The sequence below is a fragment of the Podarcis cretensis genome (genome assembly GCF_951804945.1).
Source record: "Podarcis cretensis genome assembly, chromosome: 7".
NCBI classification, from domain to species: Eukaryota; Metazoa; Chordata; class Lepidosauria; order Squamata; family Lacertidae; genus Podarcis; species Podarcis cretensis.
Window position 1 is genome coordinate 1,474,326 of NC_137176.1, and position 27,349 is coordinate 1,501,674.

Sequence of the window (27,349 nt, forward strand, 5' to 3'; positions counted from 1 at the left end):
CTACTAAGCTGTAAATTATATATGACATTGTATTTTTAAAGCCCTGTTTTATGTATGCACACAAAGTGTGATGCATCTACAGTTATGTACTCATCATTTTTGTGAATGTTATTTTATGAGTCATTTAGTGTGCATTTTGAACAGCTGGTTTTAAATTGTTGTGTTTTTATCATTTCATAAGCTATGTTGAAGGAGGGGGGTTGTATATCCTATGAAGAAGAATTTAAATGGGAAATAAGTAACATAAGATAAGGTACCATGTGGTTGCTTTGAATGAAGCACTTCAAAATTGTAAAAATATAAAAGCTGCAGCACACAGATAAACATGTAAAATTTGAAATAATATGTGATCCACATCTACCTGTCACAAGCAATGCCATGAAATTCCTATGGGGATTTTGAGATGGATAATGAAATCAAGGAGACTGCAGTAATGGAAGACTTCAATTACTCCAATATAGGCTGGGTACATATGTGTTCTAGTCACAACACAGAGATTTTTTTATTTTTAAGATACCCTAAATGATTGTATGGGGACGCAGGTGGTGCTGTGGGTTAAAGCCTCAGCGCCTAGGGCTTGCCGATCGAAAGGTCGGCGGTTCGAATCCCTGCGGCGGGGTGCGCTCCCGCTGCTCGGTCCCAGCGCCTGCCAACCTAGCAGTTCGAAAGCACCTCCGGGTGCAAGTAGATAAATAGGGACCGCTTACCAGCGGGAAGGTAAACGGCGTTTCCGTGTGCGGCTCTGGCTCTGGCTCAGGCTCTGGCCAGAGCAGCGATGTCACGCTGGCCACATGACCCGGAAGTGTCTCCGGACAGCGCTGGCCCCTGGCCTCTTAAGTGAGATGGGCGCACAACCCCAGAGTCTGTCAAGACTGGCCCGTACGGGCAGGGGTACCTTTACCTTTACCTTAAATGATTGTACCCAGAACTTTTGGTGATGGAACTGGCCAAGTAAGTGCACGTGTGTCAGGGTGGAGCACACAATCCTGGACTTAAGTGGTGTCCGGAACCTGGTGTGAGATTTAAGCGTTGTTGTACCAACCGGGAACAGTGACTATGCGCTATCAAATGCAACATGTATGAAAGTGGACATTTGCTGGGAAGGTCAAACATGGTCACAAGTGATTTGAAAAGAGGAACTTTGTAAAAAGGACGTTGAAAGGCAAAAACAAGGGAGTGAAGTTTCTCCAAAAAGCTTGGGGGTTATTTAAAACCATGGTAATAGAAGCTCCATTAACATGTATTCCACAACAGATCAGAAAAGGTACACTGGGGCCAAGAAGATTAACAAGCAGAGTCAGACTGGTTAATGAGCAGTCCCTCCCATCAAACACCTCCACCACCTCTCCCCCCCCAAAAAAAAATATCCGAAGCAGGGGATTTCCCAGTGCTGTTAACAAAGCATTTACCTGTGGCCAAATAGATGATGTGAAAAAGCATGTCCTTGCCTTGAACCACATCCACCACCACGTGGGAAAAACGGCTGTTGTCTTCCATGAAGTAAGGAAAGGGTGAGATGGGCTGGATCACTTCATGCATCAAAATAAATTTCTGGGCATCTTGGAGATTCCTCTCTGTCAGATTCAAATATGCACCCTGGTCCATGGTGCCACACTGAAAAGGCATAGGTTTTCTACTATTGTCATAATAAAAGATTTAGCGAATGAAGACAAACCCTACATATCCCTAGATAAGAGAATCCCCAAGCTAGTTCTTACATAAATTTGTGCAGTAATGACTGGTCATTGAGCTACACAATGTACTTCAAAGAAAAATGTTTTTCCACACTGGCAAGCCATTCATACTTCCTCTGCAAATATATGACAAAATAAATATAGCAAATAATACAATAAAGGGCAATGAAAGAAAAAAGGCAGGAGAAGGTTTTTTTGGTGGCCATATACATGTATCCCAAATATATGAGAAGAGAATGTAGGGTTTTGACAGATGCCTCCTCCTGCAGCTGCAGCAGCAACTCTTCAAGGGCCCTCTTCTCTGCCATGGGGCCTCGCCTGAGACAAAAGCCAGGGTGGAGCAGGACATTCCTTGCCAAGCTCCATCTTGCCAGACCAAAGAGAGCTGGCCGGAGGCAGACCGTCTTGCTGTGTTCTCTCAGGCTGATTAGGAAGAGGATGACCTACATATCCTCAAATTCCAAAGGGTCTAAAATCATGCTCAGGTTGAGGGTAGATTTGTCTACATGTTTCCACACCACCTTTCTCCTGCCTGTACAAAGTTGCCTCCTTCCTTTCCACACAAGAGGCATGCAGAGGAGGATAACAAGCAGAAATAATTGTTTTCCCCCTCCTGTTGAGCAACCTCAAGGTTTCCCTGCCTTCATGTTGCCTCTGGCACTTGTACTTAACAGCCAATTAGTCACTGATGACTCTGATGGCTCAGATAGGACATCTTCCTTTTTTATTTTTCAAAACTGTTACTGGTGAGTTAGTTTAAAGTTATTTTTTTTAAGAATAAAATGCTGCATGTGGTTACATTTAAGCAATCTTTTCTTTTTTAAAAAACCAACAACCTACTTTAAAGAACAAAATCAAGTTGTGACGTTGGTCTGAGGAGGGGTGGGGTCCATGATGTCATAAGGCAGCAGCCAACCCACAGTTTGTCTGAAACAAGACAACTGTTTCATAAAATAAAGTCTTTAAGCTCTCTTTGGCTTTTAATACTCAATCATTTTGTTCTTTAAATGAGGACTGGGTGTCTTGTTCGACATCTGAAGGGGAGAAATTATCCAGTTCTGTATCCACTTGTGACTTCACTTGTGTTTGGACAGAATAATTTTGTCTCCACAGAAATGAAGTTGGGGAGAACTTGCTAAAGCCTCCATAATAAAAATGGGCATTCTGCGTTTGCACACTGCCTACTCAGATTCAATGATATTTTTCTAAGGACATTCAAAGAGTACCATGTCCTTTCAAAGTTTTTCTTGTGGGGGCTGGGAGACACTTGCAGAGAAAGAGTTGTACTACTGGTCTCATCAAGCCTCATTCTATTGCTCTTAACCTTCCTTAGAGGCTTCTCCAAAGCAGGAATTTCCAAGATTACCTCACGATTTTAGGTGACTTTTGATGGCAATTCTAACCCCAGGTCTTACCAACTTTGGCCACTGGTTTACCAATCCAAGACTTCCCAACCGGACACCCAGTGTATATAAGAAGCACATCCTGAAAGAGCCACGGGTAGGCAAACTAAGGCCCGCGGGCCAGATCCGGCGCAATAGCCTTCTCAATCTGGCCCACAGACGGTCCAGGAATCAGCGTGTTTTTACATGAGTACAATGTGTACTTTTATTTAAAATGCATCTCTGGGTTATTTGAGAGGCATTGGAATTCGTTCCCCCCACAAGGTCTGAGGGACAGTGGACCGGCCCCCTGCTGAAAAAGTCTGCTGACCCTGTGCTAGGCAGTGCTTTTTTCAGGGGGTACTCAAGTGGCACAGTCCTGGCACTTCTTTTTTGTTGTTAAAAAGTGTGGCACTTAGTGTAGCAACTTCATGGTGAGTGAAGTTTTTCTAGAAAAAAGCACTGCTGATAGAGCTATGCCACAACTTAGACTCATAGAATCATAGAGTTGGAAGAGACCACAAGGGCCATTGAGTCCAACCCCCTGCCAAGCTGGAAACACCATCAGAGCACTCCTGACATATGGTTGTCAAGCCTCTGCTTAAAGACCTCCAAAGAAGGAGACTCCACCACACTCCTGGGCAGCAAATTCCACTGTCAAACAGCTCTTACTGTCAGGAAGTTCTTCCTAATGTTTAGGTGGAATCTTCTTTCTTGTAGTTTGGATCCATTGCTCCGTGTCCGCTTCTCTGGAGCCGCAGAAAACAACCTTTCTCCCTCCTCTATGTGACATCCTTTTATATATTAGAACATGGCTATCATATCACCCCTTAACCTCCTCCTCTCCAGGCTAAACATGCCCAGCTCCCTTAGCCGTTCCTCATAAGGCATCGTTTCCAGGCCTTTGACCATTTGGGTTGCCCTCCTCTGGACACGTTCCAGTTTGTCAGTGTCCTTCTTGAACTGTGGTGCCCAGAACTGGACACAGTACTCCAGGTGAGGTCTGACCAGAGCAGAATACAGTGGCACTATTACTTCCCTTGATCTAGATGCTATACTCCTATTGATGCAGCCCAGAATTGCATTGGCTTTTTTAGCTGCCGCGTCACACTGTTGGCTCATGTCGAGTTTGTGGTCAACCAAGACTCCTAGATCCTTTTCACATGTACTGCTCTCAAGCCAGGTGTCACCCATCTTGTATTTGTGCCTCTCATTTTTTTTTGCCCAACTGCAATACTTTACATTTCTCCCTGTTAAAATTCATCTTGTTTGTTTTGGCCCACTTCTCTAATCTGTCAAGGTCGTTTTGAAGTGTGATCCTGTCCTCTGGGGTGTTAGCCACCCCTCCCAGTTTGGTGTCATCTGCAAATTTGATCAGGATGCCCTTGAGTCCATCATCCAAGTCGTTGATAAAGATGTTGAATAAGACCGGGCCCAAGACAGAACCCTGTGGCACCCCACTAGTCACTCTTCTCCAGGATGAAGAGGAACCATTGATGAGCACCCTTTGGGTTCGGTCAGTCAGCCAGTTACAAATCCACTGAGTGGTAGCATAGTCAAGGCCGCATTTTACCAGCTTCTTTACAAGAATATCATGGGGCACCTTGTCAAATGCCTTGCTGAAATCAAGGTAGGCTACATCCACTGTGTTCCCTTCATCTACCAGGCTTGTAATTCTGTCAAAAAATGAGATCAGGTTAGTCTGACATGACTTATTTTTCAGAAATCCATGCTGACTCTTGGTGATCACAGTATTCCTTTCTAGGTGCTCACAGACTGTTTGCTTAATGATCTGCTCCAGAATCTTCCCTGGTATTGATGTCAGACTGACTGGGCAGTAATTATTTGGGTCCTCTCTTTTCCCCTTTTTGAAAATAGGGACAACATTTGCCCTCCTCCAGTCTGCCGGGACTTCGCCTGTTCTCCAGGAATTCTCAAACATGACTGCCAGTGGTTCTGAGATCACATCTGCCAGTTCTTTTAATACTCTTGGATGCAGTTCATCTGGCCCTGGAGACTTGAATACATCTAAACTAGCCAAGTATTCTTGTACTATCTCCTTAGTTATTCTGGACTGTGTTTCCTCTGCTGAATCATTTGCTCCAAATTCTTCAGGTCGGGCATTGTTTTCTTTATCGGAGAAGACTGAGGCAAAGAAGGCATTGAGGAGTTCAGCCCTTTCTGTGTCCCCTGTTTGCATTTCACCATCTTCTCCTCTGAGTGACCCCACTGTTTCTTTGTTCTTCCCTTTGCTACGAACATACCCATAAAAGCCTTTTTTGTTGCTTTAAACCTCTCTAGCAAGCCTGAGTTCATTCTGTGCTTTAGCTTTTCTGACTTTGTGTCTACACGTGCTGGCTATTTGTTTGAACTCCCAGCCATCATGAACTCCCTTTCCTTTTAGTATTACTGTCCATGGAATCTCACCCAGCACTTCCCTAAGTTTTATGAAGTCGGCTTTCTTAAAGTCAAGAAATTGAGTCCTAGTATGCTTGGCTGCTCCTTTCCGCTGTATAGTAAACTTCAGAAGAGCATGATCACTCGCGCCTAATGATCCTTCCACTTCTACCCCACTAACCAGGTCATCAACATTGGTTAGGACCAGATCTAAAATGGCTGTTCCTCTTGTTGCTTCTCCCACTTTCTGGACAACGAAGTTGTCTGCAAGGCCAGTGAGGAATCTGTTTTACCTCATGCTCTTGGCTGAGTTTGACATCCAGCAAATATCCGGGTAATTGAAGTCCCCCATTACTACTATCTCCCTTCCTTTTGCATGCTTGGCCATCTGTTCCAGGAAGGCATCATCTATGTCCTCCGTTTGGCTTGGGGATCTATAGTAAACTCCCACAATGAGGTCCCTGTTATTCTTCTCTCTCTTAATTTTGACCCAAATGCTCTCACTTTGGCTTTGAGGTTCTAAATCTTGGATCTCTTCACAGGTATACACATCCCTGACATATAACGCCACTCCTCCTCCTTTCTTGTCTGGTCTGTTTCTCTGAAATAGATTGTATCCCTCCATTATTACATTCCAGTCGTGGGACTTATCCCACCAGGTTTCAGTGATGCCTATTATGTCATATTTAGTTGCTGTACCAAGAGCTCAAGCTCATCTTGTTTATTTCCCATGCTTTGCGCATTAGTGTACAGACACTGAAGTCCATTAATCATTCCCCCGTGTTTCTTATTTAAGGATTTTTTCCTCCCACCACTAGGTCTGCGTGCTGTTTGCTCCATTTGGTCTATGACATTTGGATGATCATCTTCATCAATTGATAGACTCCTACCTTCAGGAGCACTGTCTCCCTCCCCCACATTAGTCAGTTTAAAGCCCTCCTGATGAGGTTATATCCTGATGAGAATATAACTAATGAATAAACTGAAGTGATGCAAACCAGTAGTTTTTGCTGCTCTAATCTTGCTCCCCTGATCACATGCTCCATAATGCCCAAGTTGAAACATGGAAAAATCACCAACCCTCGGGGTGGTCACCTGCCATGTGCGATGTGCTGCTTTGGGTGTGCTTCCTTCTTAGTGTAGAAGTGCCCTCAGTGATCTCTGCGGATGGGACATTCTGGAGCTTGTTTGTATCAGGTGATAACATATCATTCATTCAACCAATGTAGAGGCATGGAAGGTAATTATAAGACCTCAGAGGATGCTGCTTGGAAGGCCATTTGCTTTGAGCCTCGCAGAATATTCATCCATTTATCACTGTACACTAACACACACTCTCAAGTCACATTAGTGGGAATGATGGCTCGATTTGCTCATGTTTTATTCAGTCCACAGCCACATTGCCCGTGGGGGTCTGCTTTATTCCCTGGTCTAGATTAATGTCACCCATTACCAAGTGGCTGCTTAGGAAGATTTCTGCCCGTTGGCTCAAAGTGAAGTTGGGCACACCACCTTCTGGTGAACCCTCACAGGGGCATTTCCTATAGCAATTTAGATAGAGCTTCTTTCTAATCATCCCATCATGACAAGGAAACTGGAAGTATGCTGGGCTGAGACACAACAATCCGCCCATCATCTCAGCTACTTTTTAAAATGCAATAGCAGTTTAAAGACAATTCATATAATTCAGTACCTCCCCCCTGCCCCCACCCATTTCTCTCCAAGTACCTGAAAGTTGGGGTTAGGGTTGGGGTAAGGCAGCCAAGCAGAGCGGGAGTTCTCTTGGAACTTAAATGGCCCACTGAAGACCTGAGTTATTGCAGTCATGTTGAATACACAAACGGCTGAAACTGCTATGCTGTTCCTTAAAAAAGAAGAAGAAACACACACAAGCAACACCACACACAAACAAAAGATGAAGTACTTCAAGCAGACTGAAATACAACTCTTTCCCTTCATAGCTATAAAAGGGCACTGCTAGCATGTTAACAAAGAGGTGGGAAACCCAAGGTCCTCCTTGTGCTGCTGGACTACAGCTCCTGATCAACAGCTGGTTGGCAGATGCTGATGTGAGTTGGAGTCCAACGATATCTGAAGGGCCACAGGCCACCCCTGTGCTAATACCCACATGTAATTCAACTGTGAAAGAAAGAGGCAAGAATGGTGTGGTTTGCTCATTGTCAATTTAGGGTTTGGCAGGGAGAAAAGGCATGCTCACAGGTGCAACATCTTACTTCATTTGTTTGTCCAAACCCCTCAAAATTCTGGATCTAAGGAGGGCTGAAAGCTCTCTCTACTTATCCAGGATTTTTTTAAACAACTATCACCCACTAACATAAATTGAAATAATGAAATCTGCCACTCTGAAGCTAATAAAAACTGTCTAGGTGGTGTGTTGTTCGATAAGAGATTGAGTGTTTGGGGGGGGGGGAGGCTCGTTTAATTTCATTTTACACAGGTTGTACAATGACAATAAAGGTGTTGTTGTTGTTGTTGTTGTTGTTGTTGTTGTTGTTAGCTTCCGTTTAGTTCCAGCGTCACTGCAGAACAGCATCTCTATGCTTCTTGACTGACTAGCCTGTGTGTATCTTAAAACACATTAAACATTTGTTTAAGATCATCATTGACCTGGGTCGGCTAATTACCCAAAGGTTCTGCCCTCCAGGGAAAGAGATGGCACAATGTAGAGCTCCTAAGTAGGAGCGCTTTCAGTTGAGTGGCTCAGATACAGAAGCAAATTACAAGCTGGTGCTGTCAGAAAAGCACAAGGAAAACTAGCTCAGCAGAACAGCAGATTGAATTGGAAGTTTTAAGAATATTGATAAAAAGTTTAGCTGAAGCAAGATAAAAGATCTTCAGTGCTGAGTGGAAGCAGATATGGAAGTACTTCAACTAAATAATTCATGGGGTAAAACACCAGCATTATATTTCTGTCTAAGAAAAGATGTAGACAGGAGTTGGTAGACTTTAACACAAAACATTCTGTTTAAGTGAAACTGTTAGAGCAATCCTACTCCCTAAAAAAAGTATTCCACTGCCAACACTGGGGCTACCACAACTACCAGAAAGAAGTTGATTTATATAATTTGCATTGGCTTCCAATTCAATTCAACATGTTGTTCATTGCCTTTAAAGCCCCCCCCCCAACCCCCAACTTAGAACCAAACTTATTTGAAGGACTGTCTTCTCCTGCATGACCTTGCCTGGACACTCAGATCTGGGAGGACGGTCCTGTTATTACAGAAAAGGTCCTGTGCTGCATTCTCAGCAGGTGAAGCTCAGCTGGTGGAAACAGAGGACGAGGTCTTCGCCTTTGCAGGCTCTGCAACTTTGCACCCTGCCTTGAGAGGCCCTCATGGGTCCTCCTTGATGAGATCTGAACAGTATTGCTCTTTAGGGCCTTTGGCCTATTATCAACTGCTCTCCCACACTACATAATATTGATGCTGCGCTGTGGTGACTATAGGTGTTTCCTTGCCTGCTTGTTTTTATGCTTCTTTTGTTTTTAAAAAAGGATCTCATGATTGTTTTTAATGGACTTGTTAGTAGCACTGAAGATTCTTGATGAAGCCGAAAGCACAGGAGACAAATATTTCAATTAATAAATAACTGCTCCCTTAGACATATAATCACAGACTCATAGAATTGCAGAGTTGGAAGGGACCCCTGCGGTCATCTAGTCCAACCCTGCAATGAGGGGATCTCAACTAGATCATACTTGACAGGTGGCCATCCAATCTCTGCTTAAAACTCCTTTCAAGGAAGGAAGTTTCCATTTAGTTGTGTTAAACTAAAAACTCCATCAACAAAAGTTTTCTGGTTTGAGAAGTTTGCCTGCCCTCAGGTACCTGCACTTCTATAAGCAATGGATGGATGTATTTCCGTCAACACTTCCTATTCTGTTCCTCCAAGAGCCCTTGTCTCAGAATTTTTTCAGTATCAATTCTATTTCCCAGGAGGAGCAGGCAGCACAACTCTTTTCTCTAATTCATTCTGAATATTCTAGAAATAAAAATATTTCATAAACTACATACATATTAGTGGTAAAGATCCCGTAGATTAAGTCCAGTTCTGGCAGGAAGAACGTACTCTGTAATTCATTGTAGTAAAATGGGATTTCTCCAGGGCGGGAGCAGTTCAAACGAGCTTTCATGAAGGTGGTCCAGGTGTCCTCCAGCAGGAACCTGCCTCCAATGTCATTCTTGCAAACTCGAGCAGCTCGGGAAAAGACTATTTTGCCACAGTCATACTCCACTGCGTTCTCTCGGAAGAAGAAATAGACGAAGTTCCCAATGTCATAAGAAGACACAAAATTTGGTTCTGAAATGCATCGATAGACAAAATATCAGAAAACAACTATTTTCAAAAGGAGAAACAAATGTTACACTGGACTGCTGCTGCTGTTTAAAAGCCACATCTACTTGTGATTGTGACAGTACCTATCTGTACATTTAAATTGTTGATGCTTTATTTATTATTTTATCCCTGTTTAGGGAAGCTTTTAATGTTCAATGCATTATTGTATTTTAATATTTTGTTGGAAGCCACCCAGAGTGGTTGGGGAAGCCCAGCCAGATGGGCGGGGTATAAATAAATTATTGTTGTTGTTGTTGTTGTTGTTGTTGTTGTTGTTGTTGTTATATCCTGCCCTTCCTCCTAAAGAAGCCTAGGGCATGACTTGAGAATATTCCAGCCAGGTGGTGCTTACTCCCCCACGCTCAGCTGCCTTACAGACACCTGCTCTTTTAACTGGTTCCATCCATTCACTCCAGGTCCTTCCTTTGGAAAGGTCTTCCGCTGAGTCTTTTAGTCCTCATCCCCAATTGTAATCAAGCTGAAGCACAGCTGACGCATTTGTACACATTCGTCCCTTGCCATCTTTGTCTCTCTCACCATGTTGTATTCCTCCATTTCCAGTTCCTTGGGGATCAAAGCCTGTCTTTTTTGCTTTTGCTCACTCAGCTCTGTAAATTGCCATGTGCATTAAAATAATAGCAATGAATTTAATGATGCAGTCCAAAGACTGAGAAGGAGTCCATGTGTCAAGGATCTTTATAGCTGACAGTGCAGGAGACTGAACCCATAACCTTCTGCTCACAAAGCAAGCCCTCTGCGACTGAGCTGTGGACGTGTCCCTGCCTCTTCTTACACTCTCTCACCTCCTCTCTATGTTTTCCTCTCCTTTTCCTCCCCACTCACCCCCTCCATCCATGCTGAACTGCCAACTTTAAACCATCAGTGGTTGAAGACTTTCCCAGAGTCTGCAGAAACTGGCAACAACCTTTTCAAAAGCACCAAGAAAGGACTTGTGCTCCTTCAGAACAATATTTACTCACGTAAACAACCAGTTGTCTCTGCACTCACCATTAAGCCACTTAGAGTTGTACTGTGCAGTCCGGAGAGGAGGAGACACCCCCAAGCTGCGATAAATTGCAGGATCCCTTCCTGGGAAGTCCATGACTGTTGCTGCATACAGCTCACCAGTGCTTGCAAGCAGAGCGGTGGAGTTGTGCTGGGGGCTGTATGGACAGCGAGCCATGCCGCTGATCTGATCATGCGTCTCTTCCAGGTTATTTAGCTGCAGCGGAGGGAATTAAAACCATATTACTGAGCAGGAAACTATAAATCAATCTACAACATTACGTGCCACAACAGAGCGTGCATCTCTCAGTCCTCTCACACAGAGGAACAACCACTTTCTAGCTCTGTGGTGAGTATCTGAAAAGAGAAGGCGGCACTCCCACTTGCACACTTTGCAATCGAAAGAAATCTAATAGAAAATCACTAGCATTAACTCTAATTGCATTGCATGGTCTCCCTGTTAATGATACCACCTGTGCATCAAATTCAAACAGTAAGAATGCAAAGAAAGGTGTTCCAAAAGGAACCTGCCCCATTAACTGGAGTACACTCATCTCAGCAGCATTGTGGGACTAGCCTGTTTCCAGAGTTAATCCAGCAGAGATATGATGGGATATGGTTCTCTTTTGCTAGAATTCTTTTGCTTTCATTACCAGCCTCAAGCCTTCAGGATACAAGCAGCTTATAAATGAATACATAAATGAGCACAAAAATAAATAATTTCTAGCAGAAAATAAAACCAGGGGCAGAGTGATAGATCTCTTGGTGTAGGAGGCTCTGCCATCAAACATGCATCCAGAATCTATGTTCTGCTATGTTATTTTTCTTCCCAAGTTCTAGACATTGCTCAAAGCGAGAGGCACAGTAGTGTAGGAAGCCCCCAAAGGACTTTTTTTTAAGCTTCAAAAAAGTTACATGTTGCATTTAATATGGGATTTCTAGTGAATCCAGGGACTAGCAAATCATCACAGGTACTGAAGGTATGAGAGGAGATGCTATACTGGGCCATCCTTAAAGTACTTATTTTTCTACTCTTGCTTCATGCCTGTCAATTTTTTTACTTCTGCAACATATTCAGACAAAATATGACTATTTATGCACTTTTCAACCTGATACCTAAAAACATTTGCCTTGTTAACTGCGAGTCCTGTACAGACATTCTGGATACTTACAACGTGGTTGTTGGATCAACTACCTGCTCTTACTTAATATCCTCACAGGTATATAGAAAGAACCGCACACAATTCTGCTCCTTGTCTCTGAGCGGGTATAATTCTGCAAGGCATACGCACATCATGACCAAAAGGTTTATATTGTGCTTCTAGATAGCATAAAGACTCCATTTGGTTGCAAGCCAAAATGACTTATTTGTGATAGAAACCAACTATAAATACAGGAACTTCAAAAAGGGGAAATCTTAATTTAAATTGGCCTTATTTCTCGATTATTATTTTAAAATAATCTAAATTTGCTTAATTTAAATTAACTAATTCTGACAACAATCAAACTCAGGGTCCTTCTCACCATCCCAACAGAACAAAATTTCAGTCTCCTTCCCTTTACATAACTTACATAGAGACTCCTCCCCACGGCTCATGAAACTCAGTGCTGGCTTGCAGGCTGAGGCTTAAGTGGGGCTGTAACCAACTGCACGGCCAGGGAAGGGATTGATAATGATAAAAATGAAATTGCATGAATAGTATTCAGGTTAGCCCCAATATTAAAGCAAGCTCTCCCACAGATTTCATCTAATTTCAACCTATGAATTGCCATGAACAGCATCAGCTAAGCAACCTCCAGATATTTCCAGTTACCTCTGCATCTTTCCTCCAGCTGGCAGCAATAATCATGACTGCTTACCTACTTTATTTGTCTCTATTTATTATATTTCATTCTATTTCTATAGAAGCAACGCCTCCCTTTTTATGGATGCACATGTTGCAGCTACAGCAAAGCGGCATTTTTCCACCTCCGGCGTGCTAAGCAGCTGGTCCCTTACCTTTCCCGCCCTGACCTGGCCACAGTGATCCATGTGATGGTCACCTCCAGGCTTGATTATTGTAACTCGCTCTACGTGGGGCTGCCCTTGAAGCTGACCCAGAAACTCCAGCGGGTGTAGAACGCTGCGGCGAGGCTCCTTATGGGGCTCTCACCGCGGGATCACATTCATTCAGTGTTTTACCAGCTGCACTGGCTCCTGGTAGAGTACAGGGTCAGGTTTAAAGTGCTGGTTTTAACCTTTAAAGCCCTATACGGCTTTAAAGCCCTATACGGCCCTATACTTACGGGACCGCCTCTCCTGGTATGTCCCACAGAGGACCCTATACAGTCCACAAAGAATAACATCTTGGAGGTCCCGGGTCTCAAGGAGGTTAGACCAGGGCCAGAGCCTTTTCAGCTGTGGCCCCAGCCTGGTGGAATGCTCTGTCACAAGAGACATCTTTCCGCAGGGCCTGCAAGACAGAGCTGTTCCACCGAGTCTTTGGTCTGGGCCCAGTCTGACCCCCTTCTTTCTATGGGACCCTGTATGTAAGTGGCCTCCTTGGCTCTTTCTATCGGCCCATATGGGACCAGCATGGGTGGCTGGGCCTGGTGAACTTTTAATTTTATTTTGATTTTAAATGTGATTTTGAATTGTATTTTAACTAATCATTTGATTTTGTGTTTTTAATGTATTAATATATTTGGTGTTAGCCACCATGAGCCCGGTCTTGGCCGGGGAGGGTGGGGTATTATTATTATTATTATTATTATTAATAATAATAATAATTCAAACTAACTTTTGTATTGCCACCATGCACTCTTCCTATCTTGGAAACTGTAGTTTGGTAGAGCGCTGAAAATCTTCTCTTAACTTGCCAACAGGACCAGAGCCTAGCATGTAAAGAACTGCAAAAAGGGCCCCAGGTGGATCTCCCCAGAAAGGGCGTTCTCCCGGGCAGCCCTAGCATCCTTCCACCCCACACAATCCCAGAATCCAGGGCTCCCTGAGAAGAAGGAATGAGTTCTGATCCAGTTTAATTCTGTAGTGTGGATTTGTCCATATTCTTACCGTCCGATTAGTGCAAATGGGCGTAAACGCATTAGTTCCACATGCAAAGAGTCTGTCCCCACCAATGAGAAGGACACGGATATAATTCTGGCACTCCTCCTAACATCAAAAAAGAAAGAGAAAACAGGATCATCAATGTCCCATAAGCAGTGTATGCTAAGCAAAACCTCTTTTCCAAAGGGGAAAAGAGAGGACCCAAATAATTACCGCCCAGTCAGTCTGACATCAATACCAGGGAAGATTCTGGAGCAGATCATTAAGCAAACAGTCTGTGAGCACCTAGAAAGGAATGCTGTGATCACAAATAGTCAGCATGGATTTCTGAAAAATAAGACATGTCAGACTAACCTGATCTCGTTTTTTGACAGAATTACAAGCCTGGTAGATGAAGGGAACGCAGTGGATGTAGCCTACCTTGATTTCAGCAAGGCATTTGACAAGGTGCCCCATGATATTCTTGTAAAGAAGCTGGTAAAATGCGGACTTGACTATGCTACCACTCAGTGGATTTGTAACTGGCTGGCTGACCGAACCCAAAGGGTGCTCATCAATGGTTCCTCTTCATCCTGGAGAAGAGTGACTAGTGGGGTGCCACAGGGTTCTGTCTTGGGTGCGGTCTTATTCAACATCTTTATCAACGACTTGGATGATGGACTCAAGGGTATCCTGATCAAATTTGCAGATGACACCAAACTGGGAGGGGGGCTAACACCCCAGAGGACAGGATCACACTTCAAAACGACCTTGACAGATTAGAGAACTGGGCCAAAACAAACAAGATGAATTTTAACAGGGAGAAATGTAAAGTATTGCACTTGGGCAAAAAAAATGAGAGGCACAAATACAAGATGGGTGACACCTGGCTTGAGAGCAGTACATGTGAAAAGGATCTAGGAGTCTTGGTTGACCACAAACTTGACATGAGCCAACAGTGTGACGCGGCAGCTAAAAAAGCCAATGCAATTCTGGGCCGCATCAATAGGAGTATAGCATCTAGATCAAGGGAAGTAATAGTGCCACTGTATTCTGCTCTGGTCAGACCTCACCTGGAGTACTGTGTCCAGTTTTGGGCACCACAGTTCAAGAAGGACACTGACAAACTGGAACGTGTCCAGAGGAGGGCAACCCAAATGGTCAAAGGCCTGGAAACGATGCCTTATGAGGAACGGCTAAGGGAGCTGGGCATGTTTAGCCTGGAGAAGAGGAGGTTAAGGGGTGATATGATAGCCATGTTCAAATATATAAAAGGATGTCACATAGAGGAGGGAGAAAGGTTGTTTTCTGCGGCTCCAGAGAAGCGGACACGGAGCAATGGATCCAAACTACAAGAAAGAAGATTCCACCTAAACATTAGGAAGAACTTCCTGACAGTAAGAGCTGTTTGACAGTGGAATTTGCTGCCAAGGAGTGTGGTGGAGTCTCCTTCTTTGGAGGTCTTTAAGCAGAGGCTTGACAACCATATGTCAGGAGTGCTCTGATGGTGTTTCCAGCTTGGCAGGGGGTTGGACTCGATGGCCCTTGTGGTCTCTTCCAACTCTATGATTCTATGATTCTAAAATGTCAATTTAGAAAAAAAAAACACAAAAAAACAAAAAACCCACAAAAAATAGGGGAAGCCGGAGCATGAGCGAAAAACCAAAATCTAGCTTCCGTTTTGAATCAGCCTTTCATAGAAAATTTTTTGAAAGACAAGTTGTATTACTATATTCCTTCCACTAGGGTCGTAAGCTCCAGTCCTGCGTAATTAAAAGTTCTCCAAATAGCCGGGGGGGGGGGGAGAGAGATAAGAGAGGTTTTTATATCTTCAAATGACAATAATTTTGTTTGGCTAGGGTCCTAAATAGACTTTTTCAAAATACAAAAAAGCGACCAGGTGTGCAAATTTTATTTACTTCACCTCCCTTCTGCCTTTAAGTTCAACTTTTTAAAGTATTAATGGCGTTGGAAGTCCTTTTTCCACTACGCAGTTCTTTGTTCTAAAACCGAAAGTAAGCAACAACTTCACGTTCTTTACCCTCCATTACATCAAAGGCTGTTATTTTCAGAAATAAAGTCACTCTGTCCCCCCTTTTAACTTAGTAGTCTTTTGTTTCTTTTTGGATGAAAAAAAGTTAAAGGAGAGAAGGCAACAGTAACCACTAGCAGCAACTCACTTTCCTTTTTCGCTGCTCTGTGCGACACGCTGCGTCTGTGCTGATCCCAGATGACAGCTGAGCTCTGTAAGCTTCTCACTTTTTCAATTCAAATCCTTTCTTTATTAATCACCATCCAATCTGTACTTTTGGGTCCGAAATTTCTTATAATTGAGAGCGGAGCGCTTTCCCTGCAAGCTCGGGGCTTCGCTATTCGGAAGTAGATAATGGCTTCCCTTCGCCTGCTATCCCCACTCCGCCGTACTCCTCACTCCTTGCGCCCTGTAGCACCCCTTTCTTCTCGAAATAGCACGTGATTTCGCTTGCGGCAAAACCCCCCTTGCGGGAGGTTCGCGCTCCACCGGAAGTCCAATCAATTCCTAATTACAAGAAACCCATTGATCCTTTTGAGAAGCTCTGCTGCATCACTTTCTCTATGCTTTGTTGTAGCAGTTGACTCAACTGTGGCAAGGGCCACTAAAAAACTTAATGCCAGTAATTCAGGCTCTTTTTTCCTCCAACCTCCAACAAACAATGAAGTACTCCATTCTTTGCTGTATTGCACATTGAATTTTCTAATACTAAAATGTCACAATGGTCCTCTCTAACTCTACGATTCCTTTCTTTACATGCGCTCACATTTTGCACCCTGTAACTCTTCCAGGCATTTTAGATTTGGTATAACTCTTTGGGGCCATACTATCTCAGGTTCATAAAGGAAGCTGTATGAAGCCCACCCTTCCCCGTGAAAGAGGGAGAGATGGGGAGGGAGAAAGGGAGTATTGTGGCAAACTCAGTTATTGATATGTGGGGGTCATTTCAGAGGAACAGACACTCCTTGGAGCAGGCACTGCACCATCCACACCTGGCGATGCAGAAACTGTCAAACATTCGTAGAGTTGGTCAAAGGAATCAATCAATCTCCAAGTTTTTCTGCCTCTTTCAAAAGTATGATTCAAGGGTGCCTTGGCTGTGACTGTGCTCATAATTGTGCAGCTGGACATTTTTGTGGAGGTCAGCTTGTCCATACAAGAACTGTGTGCGTTGTGGGCAATGCCAAGGCAACCCTTTGTGGTCTATATATGCAGCTACCATTATATGTGGCATGAAACAGACCGACTGCAGTCACAGAATGCATTCAGCCCATAGCTTTGAGGTATGCAGAACAAAGAGTATTCAGATTTCTACCTTGAAGTACTATCTCAAGGTTAATTATGGATTTTATAAGATTTGTAAACGCCAAATAATCTCTGGTGTCTGTACTATATGTTGTCATGCAAGCAGGAAACAAATTTGGTAAGGCTTGTTTCTATTTTCATAGTCCTAGTGTTTTAAAATTGCATCTGCAGATTTTTAAACCTCCAGCCTGACTTTTTCCGGAAGTAAGAATGCATTATGATTGGTTGTTATAACTGCAAGGATATGCTTCCTGCTTTTATCACTCTACCCCCCTCAAAGGACTGAATTTGGAAACAACAACAAAGGTCTATTTGCTGTACCATTCAGGTGCTTCCAGCACCCCAGAAAGTCTGCAGACAAGGCTGAGTGAAATTCAGTCTGGTTACCGACTTTGTCCCAGGACCAAAGAACAAAGCCTAAGGAGTTCACTGTAACTCAAAAACATGTACCCAACATGGTAAATACTAGCAGGTTCCCATAATAATATAGCTCCAACTGTTCTGCTGTGGTGTGAGAGCAACCACAGTACAAAGACTCTTGAGTGGGACTTTAAGCATGCATGCACAAAGGTGAACCCTCCAGTTCCTAAGCCTGCCAAGTGTCCATGCACTGGATGCAATATCTGCATGAGGTCTGTGTGTGTGGGTCCAAACTGGAGTTAACTCACATAGGACACTGCACAAATGTGCAATCCAGTAAGCAGATCCCAACAGGTCTTTAGGCAGGAAAGATGCACACACTGAGCAGTGTGGTCTTGTTCCTTCACTATGTACAGATGCTAACTTGATTAGAACCTTGCTTGAATGAGTCTGCAATCCTGTGAACATTTTCAAGTAAACATGCATAGGCACAAGTGGACAGATGAACTTTCTCACTCAGATCTAGGAAATTAATTATTTAAGAAGGAGCTACTCACCTTTGATTTGCCTTTACTGTAACAAGCCTTTGTAGTAGCTTCATCACAAAACCACTCCACTCCCTAGCACACAGAAATAAATAAAGATTAGATGCAGAAAACAACAAGCAAAATGCCCAGGAGCAAGCTTGGAGATCGTGTGTTTCCATTGAAATAAACAACAATGATTTAAAATTGCATGGGAGAGAAAATATAATGGCTGTATTTGGGCATCACGGTAAACCATAAATCATGGCTTGCTGGGCACGAGTGAATCATGCCTGTTTTGCTTCTCCACGCTAGCACTGGGAGCAAGCAAACCGCAAGCCCTGGCTCAGCATCGCTTCTGAACCAGAAGTCGTGGGTTGTTTTGCTCCAGATGATGGTAACTCACAGTTTGCTTTTGGCTTAGCAATCACGGTGTGCTTCTTCCGCACTCAAGAGGCAAGGAGTGAAGCAAGTAAATTCATTCACGCACAGGATGACGAAAGACCAAAATATAACTGTGGAGAAATTAATTCAGGGCCACACGGAGCCACATTTGTTCACCTGTTTCCCTTGTTCATGTATGAGGTGTGGCTGGGGTGGGTGTGCGGTTCAGGGTCTTGTTTCAGCATCAAAACCCTTAATGTGCTGAACAAGCACATTAAGAAATAAACATGTTTTTTATTATTTAGAATGGCCAAAATGTTTACGTGTTTATTTTAAAAATCTGTATGCTGCCATTCACCAAATGATTTCAAGACAGTCCAGGACAGCATACTAAAAACCATGAAATACTATAAATAACAAATAAACACTATAAGGGATTAAAACAAAACATGAGGATGCAGGATGGATAAAGATGCATGTTAAAATCAAAGACATTTTAAAGACCTAGGTGGAAAAAAGCAGTACCTTGAAAGCCAAGGAGATGACTGCAATTTAGCTCCCAGGCTATATAGGGCATTGCTGGGAAATCTCCAACGGGTCATTTTCCCCAAACCACGTCCCCCTGCTCTACATCTGACATCATATAAGGTAAGGCTCCCTGTTGAAAGCAGAATTTGCAGGAGCCTCTGATCAGCTGATGCCTGCAAATCTTTGTATCTTTGCCTGTGCAGTATATTGATTTCTGCAGTACTGCTGTTGAAGTCACAGAGTAGGCCATTTACCTCCCTGTTCTATGGACAACCTTTGAACATTCATTCCCTGCATTCCTTGCAACCAAGTCAGTGTTCATGTGAACCTAACCAGTGTGGTGTCATAGAGCACCAAACGAGGACTGAGGAGAACGGTGTTCAATTCTCTCTCTCCTGAACCATGAAGCTCACTGAGTACCTTTGGAGCAGTCAGCAACACTCACCCCACTTCACTGGGTTGTGAGGATAAGATAGGGAGAAGATAGTATGTGTTGCCTGGAGGATATAAATATTATATTTATATTTATATATTTATTTTCAGGGTTTCATTTTCCTCTCTAAAAAACCTTACACTATTCAGTCAGATATTAAAAGTACATAAAATTAGTATATTATTAATTATTTATTAATAATGCATTATTAATGTATCATTCTATATGATTAGAACTTCCAAATTATACTAAAGATTATTATACTAATAATCCAAATTATACTAAATCCCTATGTGGGACTGATATACCACTGTACTGCTCCAAAGGGTTCCTCCCTTGACAAAGGGGGGAGTTGAAGGAAGAGTTGAAGTCATCAATTCTTTGTCTGCTGAGGGACCAATTTCCATGGAGACACAGCCGTCAGCTGAGACAGACTGGAAGAGGGAGGGAGACCCACAAGATACTTTTTCTTTCCAGGCATAGGCTGGATATCTGTAGAACCTTTGCAAGTTTTCACTTGACTTGGCTAGTGCAATTGCCTGTACCTGACTTCAGCAACCCTACAATTGGCACAGAAACTAGAGCTGTGACTTCTTGATTCTTGTTTAAATAAATTCCCAAAGCCAAGAATCAACACTTGGCAAGTAGCATCATGCAAGCAGCTTTTCTTGGAACCTATACTTAGTTTGCTGTGAAATAATAGGCGGGGGTGTGTGTGGAGAGTATTTAACAGCAGGGATAATAGCTCAAAGATAATGTGATTTTCCAAACTTTCTACTGTCAAGGAACCTTGTTCACATTGACTCGCATGCAAAGTAATCAAGCTGTGATTGTCCCATGTGTTGGAGAAACTGCCCCATAATATTCCACATTTCAGAAGGAATTGGTCCTGATTTATCACTGCATCCGAAAGAAACTCATTGATGTGGTTCATTGTAAGTCGGGGAAAGTGTTTCCTGGGGTTTGGAGAGGGCTCACCCTGAAATGTCAGCGCATCATTTTTTAAAAGTCTCCTTGAATCAGGGAGGGGAACAGCAAATTCTGGAAGCATATTAAAAGCAGACTTTCGGATAAAAGTCAACAAATTCATGGTTGCGGGTTCATCGGGGAAGGAGTAGGACGTGTACCTTGCGGCTGATAGGAGCGGAATTGTTTTTAAAGGCTCCGTTCCTGAAAGTGTAAAAAAGTAAAGGGAAATGGCCAAGCATACCAAGCAGCATAGCTGTCAAGCGTCCCTTATTTGGCAGGACAGTCCCTTATCCCAGCGCCATGTCCCGCTGCTGTCCCTTATTGATGATGTCCCTTAAATAAGCTACTGAAGGTAATGGGGCCCTTTCTATCTCCAGCTGTGCTTTGTCAACAACAAATTGTTGCTGTTTTTTTGTGTTGAACATATGCTATATGGTAATTTATGTACCTAATGGGTATCTAAAGCAATTTGCACGCAACAAAATATGTATTTTATCAAAGTAATTGTTGATCCCTTATTTTGGCTGCTGATCCCTTATTTTCAAATCTGTAAGTTGACAGCTATGCCAAGCAGACTGCCCATACGTCCACTGGTGGCAAAGCTCCACGTAAACAGCTGGCTACCAAAGCTGCTCGGAAAAGTGCTCCCTCTACTGGTGGATTCAAGAAAACTCATCGCTACAGGCCTGGTACTGTGGCGCTGCGAGAGATTCGTCGTTATCAAAAGTCCACGGAACTTTTGATTCATAGAATAGAATCATAGAATCATAGAGTTGGAAGAGACCACAAGGGCCATCGAGTCCAACCCCCTGCCAAGCAGGAAACACCATCAGAGCACTCCTGACATATGGTTGTCAAGCCTCTGCTTAAAGACCTCCAAAGAAGGAGACTCCACCACACTCCTTGGCAGCAAATTCCACTGTCAAACAGCTCTTACTGTCAGGAAGTTCTTCCTAATGTTTAGGTGGAATCTTCTTTCTTGTAGTTTGGATCCATTGCTCCGTGTCCGCTTCTCTGGAGCAGCAGAAAACAACCTTTCTCCCTCCTCTATGTGACATCCTTTTATATATTTGAACATGGCTATCATATCACCCCTTAACCTCCTCTTCTCCAGGCTAAACATGCCCAGCTCCCTTAGCCGTTCCTCATAAGGCATCGTTTCCAGGCCTTTGACCATTTTGGTTGCCCTCCTCTGGACACGTTCCAGTTTGTCAGTGTCCTTCTTGAACTGTGGTGCCCAGAACTGGACACAGTACTCCAGGTGAGGTCTGACCAGAGCAGAATACAGTGGCACTATTACTTCCCTTGATCTAGATGCAATGCTCCTATTGATGCAGCCCAGAATTGCATTGGCTTTTTTAGCTGCCGCGTCACACTGTTGGCTCATGTCAAGTTTGTGGTCAACCAAGACTCCTAGATCCTTTTCACATGTACTGCTCTCAAGCCAGGTGTCACCCATCTTGTATTTGTGCCTCTCATTTTTTTTGCCCAAGTGCAATACTTTACATTTCTCCCTATTAAAATTCATCTTGTTTGTTTTGGCCCAGTTCTCTAATCTGTCAAGGTCATTTTGAAGTGTGATCCTGTCCTCTGGGGTGTTAGCCACCCCTCCCAGTTTGGTGTCATCTGCAAATTTGATCAGGATGCCCTTGAGTCCATCATCCAAGTCATTGATAAAGATGTTGAATAAGACCGGGCCCAAGACAGAACCCTGTGGCACCCCACTAGTCACTCTTCTCCAGGATGAAGAGGAACCATTGATGAGCACCCTTTGGGTTCGGTCAGTCAGCCAGTTACAAATCCACTGAGTGGTAGCATAGTCAAGACCGCATTTTACCAGCTTCTTTACAAGAATATCATGGGGCACCTTGTCAAATGCCTTGCTGAAATCAAGGTAGGCTACATCCACTGCGTTCCCTTCATCTACCAGGCTTGTAATTCTGTCAAAATACGAGATTAGGTTAGTCTGACACGACTTATTTTTCAGAAATCCATGCTGACTCTTGGTGATCACAGTATTCCTTTCTAGGTGCTCACAAACTGTTTGCTTAATGATCTGCTCCAGAATCTTCCCTGGTATTGATGTCAGACTGACTGGGCGGTAATTATTTGGGTCCTCTCTTTCCCCCTTTTTGAAAATAGGGACAACATTTGCCCTCCTCCAGTCTGCCGGGACTTCGCCTGTTCTCCAGGAATTCTCAAACATGACTGCCAGTGGTTCTGAGATCACATCTGCCAGTTCTTTTAATACTCTTGGATGCAGTTCATCTGGCCCTGGAGACTTGAATACATCTAAACTAGCCAAGTATTCTTGTACTATCTCCTTAGTTATTCTGGACTGTGTTTCCTCTGCTGAATCATTTGCTCCAAATTCTTCAGGTCGGGCATTGTTTTCTTTATCGGAGAAGACTGAGGCAAAGAAGGCATTGAGGAGTTCAGCCCTTTCTGTGTCCCCTGTTTGCATTTCACCATCTTCTCCTCTGAGTGACCCCACGGTTTCTTTGTTCTTCCTTTTGCTACGAACATACCCATAAAAGCCTTTTTTGTTGCTTTTAACCTCTCTAGCAAGCCTGAGTTCATTCTGTGCTTTAGCTTTTCTGACTTTGTGTCTACACGTGCTGGCTATTTGTTTGAATTCCTCTTTGGTGGTTTCCCCCCTTTTCCATTTTTTGTACACATCCTTTTTTAATCTTAACTCAGTTAAAAGTTCTTTAGATAGCCACCCTGGCTTCTTTAGGCACCTTCCATGTTTCCGTCTCATTGGTATTGCCTGAAGTTGTGCTTTTACTGGCAAAATATAGTATTTCCAAAGGTGGTTTGATTACACCGCCTCAGAAAACAGCTACATAATTTCATAATTCCATTTAGTTGCGTTTTTACTATTGTTATCTGTTTGCCTTCACATCTTATGCCATGTATTCAAACACCATGTTTTTCAAAGGTGCAATGCAACCAAGAATATAATTTGACAGAACAAAATGACAGTAATCAGTGCAGGCTTCAGGTTTGCAGGGCTGGTGAAAGGGGGCTCTGGCAAAACCCGTCATCCTCCACCCCAGGAGTTTGCTAGCTGATCAGGGAGAGAGAGGCAGTGGGGAAGCAGCTTCTCCTTTGCTGCCATTGCTACTCACTTGCTCCCCCTCCAGGCCTGGGTTTGGTGAGCACATGGGCAATGACAGCCAAAGGAGAAGCATCAGGGGCAGAAGGTCCTTGGCAGAGAGCCTCTGCCAACCTCTGACCGACACAGATTGACCGTACCCATGCGACAATGGAATAGCATCACTGTGCATCGTTCCAAGATGTGTTAGTTGTTGTAGCTACTGAATCATAGTCAGGGAACGGAGTTTATTGCTTACTGAAGGAACCAGGGGTGTTTTACCAATAGAGGCTAGTGGTGCAGGGCACCAGGGCGCCAAGTTCTGGAGGGCGCCAGGGAAGAGGCGGAGGCTGGACGCGGCGCCTCCCAGCATCAGCTCACCGCCGAAGCAGTACTGCGCCCAGCGCCTCCTTCTGCCATGGCCACCGCAGCACCAAGCAGCCAGTTGAGCCGGGAGGCACCGTGTCCAGCCTCTTCCCTGGCGCCCTCCAGAACTTGGCGCCCTGGTGCCGCCCTCCAGCCACTGCCTGCCACCTCCAGCCCCACCGGCAGCACCATTCTCCCTAAATGGGGGGGGGGGAGCGGGCACCGGAGGGAGCTTTGCACCATGGCGCCGGATATGCTTAAGACGGCCCTGGAAGGAACACACGTGAACATGAGAACTGCCTTGCTAGATCAACTCCAGTCATTTCTCCAACAACCGTAAGACAAGACAGCTCTGGAAACTTACAAGCAGAGCACAAGGGTTATGGCCAAGCCGAGGTTTAATTTAGCAGTAGTAGTTAACAGCAGTAACGGCCTCATCCTCCATTTAAAGCCATTCTGCTGCCGCCTGTGGTGTCTCTCATGGAGACAGAAGATTCTTCAATCCAGTAGAGGTTTTACTCAGTGGAAAGGAGACTGAGGTGAGTTTTGTCAATTCGTTCTCTCCTCTGCAGGTCCCCCTTCCCTCTGAATCTTATGTGCTGTTCTGAAGGGTCCCCCATTCAGGAATAGATGGGGGCTGCAGTGAGGACAAACTGGAGAAAATCTCCTCCTTCCCGGTTCTGCTAAAGCCTCTGCTGGATCAAAGTGTCTTCTGTCAGCAGACGGTCACCAGTGGATGCAACCCATTTAGCTAGTGGGGACTGTCACATCTAGCCAGACCCCCAAAAGGAGTTATGCACTTGAGACTGGTGAGACTTTGCAAAATTGGGGTGGCATGAGCAAGTTCTTTTTACCAGTTCAAAATACTCTCCCTAAGACTTGTTGCACCTGGAAGAAGTGCTGCTTTCTCTGTCGCAACAGCTCATGAGGAAGAAAGGAAAATATCACAGCCCACATTCAGAGAACCTGCGACGTTCTCTAGCTGCATGGTAATCTCAGAGGGAGAGAAGCCACTGCCTGAAGAGTCATCACCTCCCGCTCCTCCCAGACTACCCTGACCAGAGGATGCACTATTGTCAGACTCCATCAGATCCTCCAAGTGTCCCTCGATTACAGGGACAGTTCTGGATTTACAGAAACTGTCCCGGTTTCTGACTTGATCCCGGAATGTCCCCCTTTTCCTTAGGACATCCCTATTTTCATTGGAGTAATGTTGGAGGGTATGGAGTTATCTGACCCCCGAGCCATCTGAAGGGAAGTTTTTTAATGTCTGGAAGTTTTTTAATGTTTAATGTTTTATTATGTTTTTATATATGTTGGAAGCCACCATGAGTGGCTGGGGCAACCCAGTCAGATGGGTGGGATATAAATAGTAAAGTTGCTGTTGTTGTTATGGACATCTCTATTTTCGTCACAGAAATGTTGGAGGGTTGTCAGCTCAGGACACCCCTCACTTCCTCCAGCCTGCAGGAGGCAGCTTTTACAGAATAGGGCGATGGCCCTTTAAAAGAACAAACCATTCTCCTGAAGGGGTAGAGCAAATGCAGGTGGCTCAGGCCAGCCAACCAGCTTTTATGTGACTTCAGGATGCTCCTGAGGTAGCAGTTCTCCTGTCTAAGACTTAGTCAAGATGACTGAGACCAGGATAGGCAACATGGCAGCCTGCAGGTATTTTGGACTACAACTCCCATTATCCCCGATTATTAGTCATGCTGGCTGGGGCTGGAGGGCACCATGTTGAGAACCCCTGACCTGACTCTGTAGGACATTCTGAGTTCTGCCTGGATATGCCATTACTGGAACTTTTGTATGCAGTGCATATGCTCTGCCAACCAGCAATAGTCCTTCCTCTTTCTCATTCCTAATAATAATTCACATGGTGGTTGTCTTTAAAAAAACAACAACAAAAAACAGTACTGCATATTTTCATGGAGCAGCCCCCTCAGAAGCCAGCATCCCTCCCAGCTCCTCTGAGCAGCCTGCATTTTAAGTTACTTTTTCAAACAGTTATGGTACCAACACATGGCAGCTGAGGGCATCTTAGAGATGCAATGAGCATTATTCAAAACACTATTGAGAAGCAATTATGAGAAAATTCTTCAAGCTGTGTCAAAATGTGCTCAAACAAATTTGGCATTTATTTCCAGCCGTACCCTTTAGCAATGCTTGGCAGGATTTTTGGAATAATGCTGTCAAACTGGTAACATGTACTGTGGTCTTCTGTCAGAGAAATTCTGTAATCAAACTGAGGCAGAACTGAAAGGATAGTGGTACATGCTTTAAAATAAAAGCTGATAAAAGCCAGAGTGTGTATGATATCAATAGCTGAAGAATCTATATGGATGGCTGTAGAGAAAGGTTAGTGAAATATATAATGTGTTGTGCTATGCAAGCAGTCTTGCAGGGAACCTGGCATTACAGCAGATAAATAACTGTCAGGCCAAAAATCCTATGAATTGTAGTTTCTACATTTCTGTTTATTACAATTATAATTCCAACTTTTTTGAACTTCAGTCCTTGGTGAAGTAGCACATAGCTGCATTTGTTCTTACCTGTGCACACATTTAAAAGACATGTGGACATGCATGAATATTACCCATAGATTTATAACTCAGTCCTGTGCATGCCTAATCTCCAGTAATACCCATTAATTTCACTCGTCTCTCTCCTAGGCAAGTATCTATGGGAAGCTCTGGTAACCACACAACAAAAATATTTGCCTGGCAAAGGGTGAAGCCGCCCTCAATAAATACCCCATATATGCTAGTATTTCAACTTCACTCACCATTAACCTCATTAATGCACGGAGTAAAACACCTGCACGGCTATAGTGCATGACCGTATGCCTCCTTCTCCCCCTTTCTAAAAAAATTGTAGGCGGTTAATTTGGACACATTGTGCCCCAAGAGCACAGTGAAAATGGCCCTGAGTAGGTTCCTCTTGTAGCGGGGCGGCTTCTAATATACAGTGGTGCCTCGCAAGACAAAAAGAATCCGTTCCTTGAGGCTCTTCGTATAGTGGTTTTTTCGTCTTGCGAAGCAAGCCCATTGACAGCTTAGCGGATTAGCGCTATTAGCGGTCTAGCGGCTTTTAGCGATCAGCTGTTAAGCGGCTTATCAGCGGATCAGCTGATAAGCGGCTTAGTGGCTTAGGAAAAGGGCGGAAAAAGCGGAAAAAACCCGCGGGAACTCGCAAGACATTTTTGTCTTGCGAAGCAACCCCATAGGGAAATTCGTTTTGCGAAGCGCCTCCAAAACGGAAAACCCTTTTGTCTAGCGGGTTTTCCGTCTTGTGAGGCGTTCGTCTTGCGGGGCACCACTGTAAAGGCCTTTGGCTGCCAAGGCAAGCAGGTGTTTTGTATGTTTTTTAAAGGCATCTTTACAAGATGGAATATAAAGGCAATTCAGTAACAGCTGAAACCCTCTGTGCAATAGGAATACAAAATGCAGACTCAGGTAGGGATCATACGCACAATTAGTTTCCATGATTATG

General features: G+C 44.0%; 1 protein-coding gene across 5 annotated transcripts in view; it reads right to left on the reverse strand.

Moving 5' to 3' along the window:
* SEMA5A (semaphorin 5A) overlaps positions 1-27,349 on the reverse strand; it is a 149,731-nt gene that overhangs the window by 40,264 nt on the left and 82,118 nt on the right. For all 5 annotated transcript variants that reach the window (XM_079983485.1, XM_079983486.1, XM_079983489.1 and 2 more), the window contains exons 5-10: positions 18,114-18,176; positions 13,887-13,985; positions 10,838-11,051; positions 9,508-9,793; positions 7,202-7,337; positions 1,410-1,614 (exon numbers count right to left, since the gene is read on the reverse strand). In XM_079983485.1, coding sequence (XP_079839611.1) covers positions 1,410-1,614; positions 7,202-7,337; positions 9,508-9,793; positions 10,838-11,051; positions 13,887-13,985; positions 18,114-18,176 — 1,003 coding nt within the window. The remainder of the gene's footprint in view (positions 1-1,409; positions 1,615-7,201; positions 7,338-9,507; positions 9,794-10,837; positions 11,052-13,886; positions 13,986-18,113; positions 18,177-27,349) is intronic.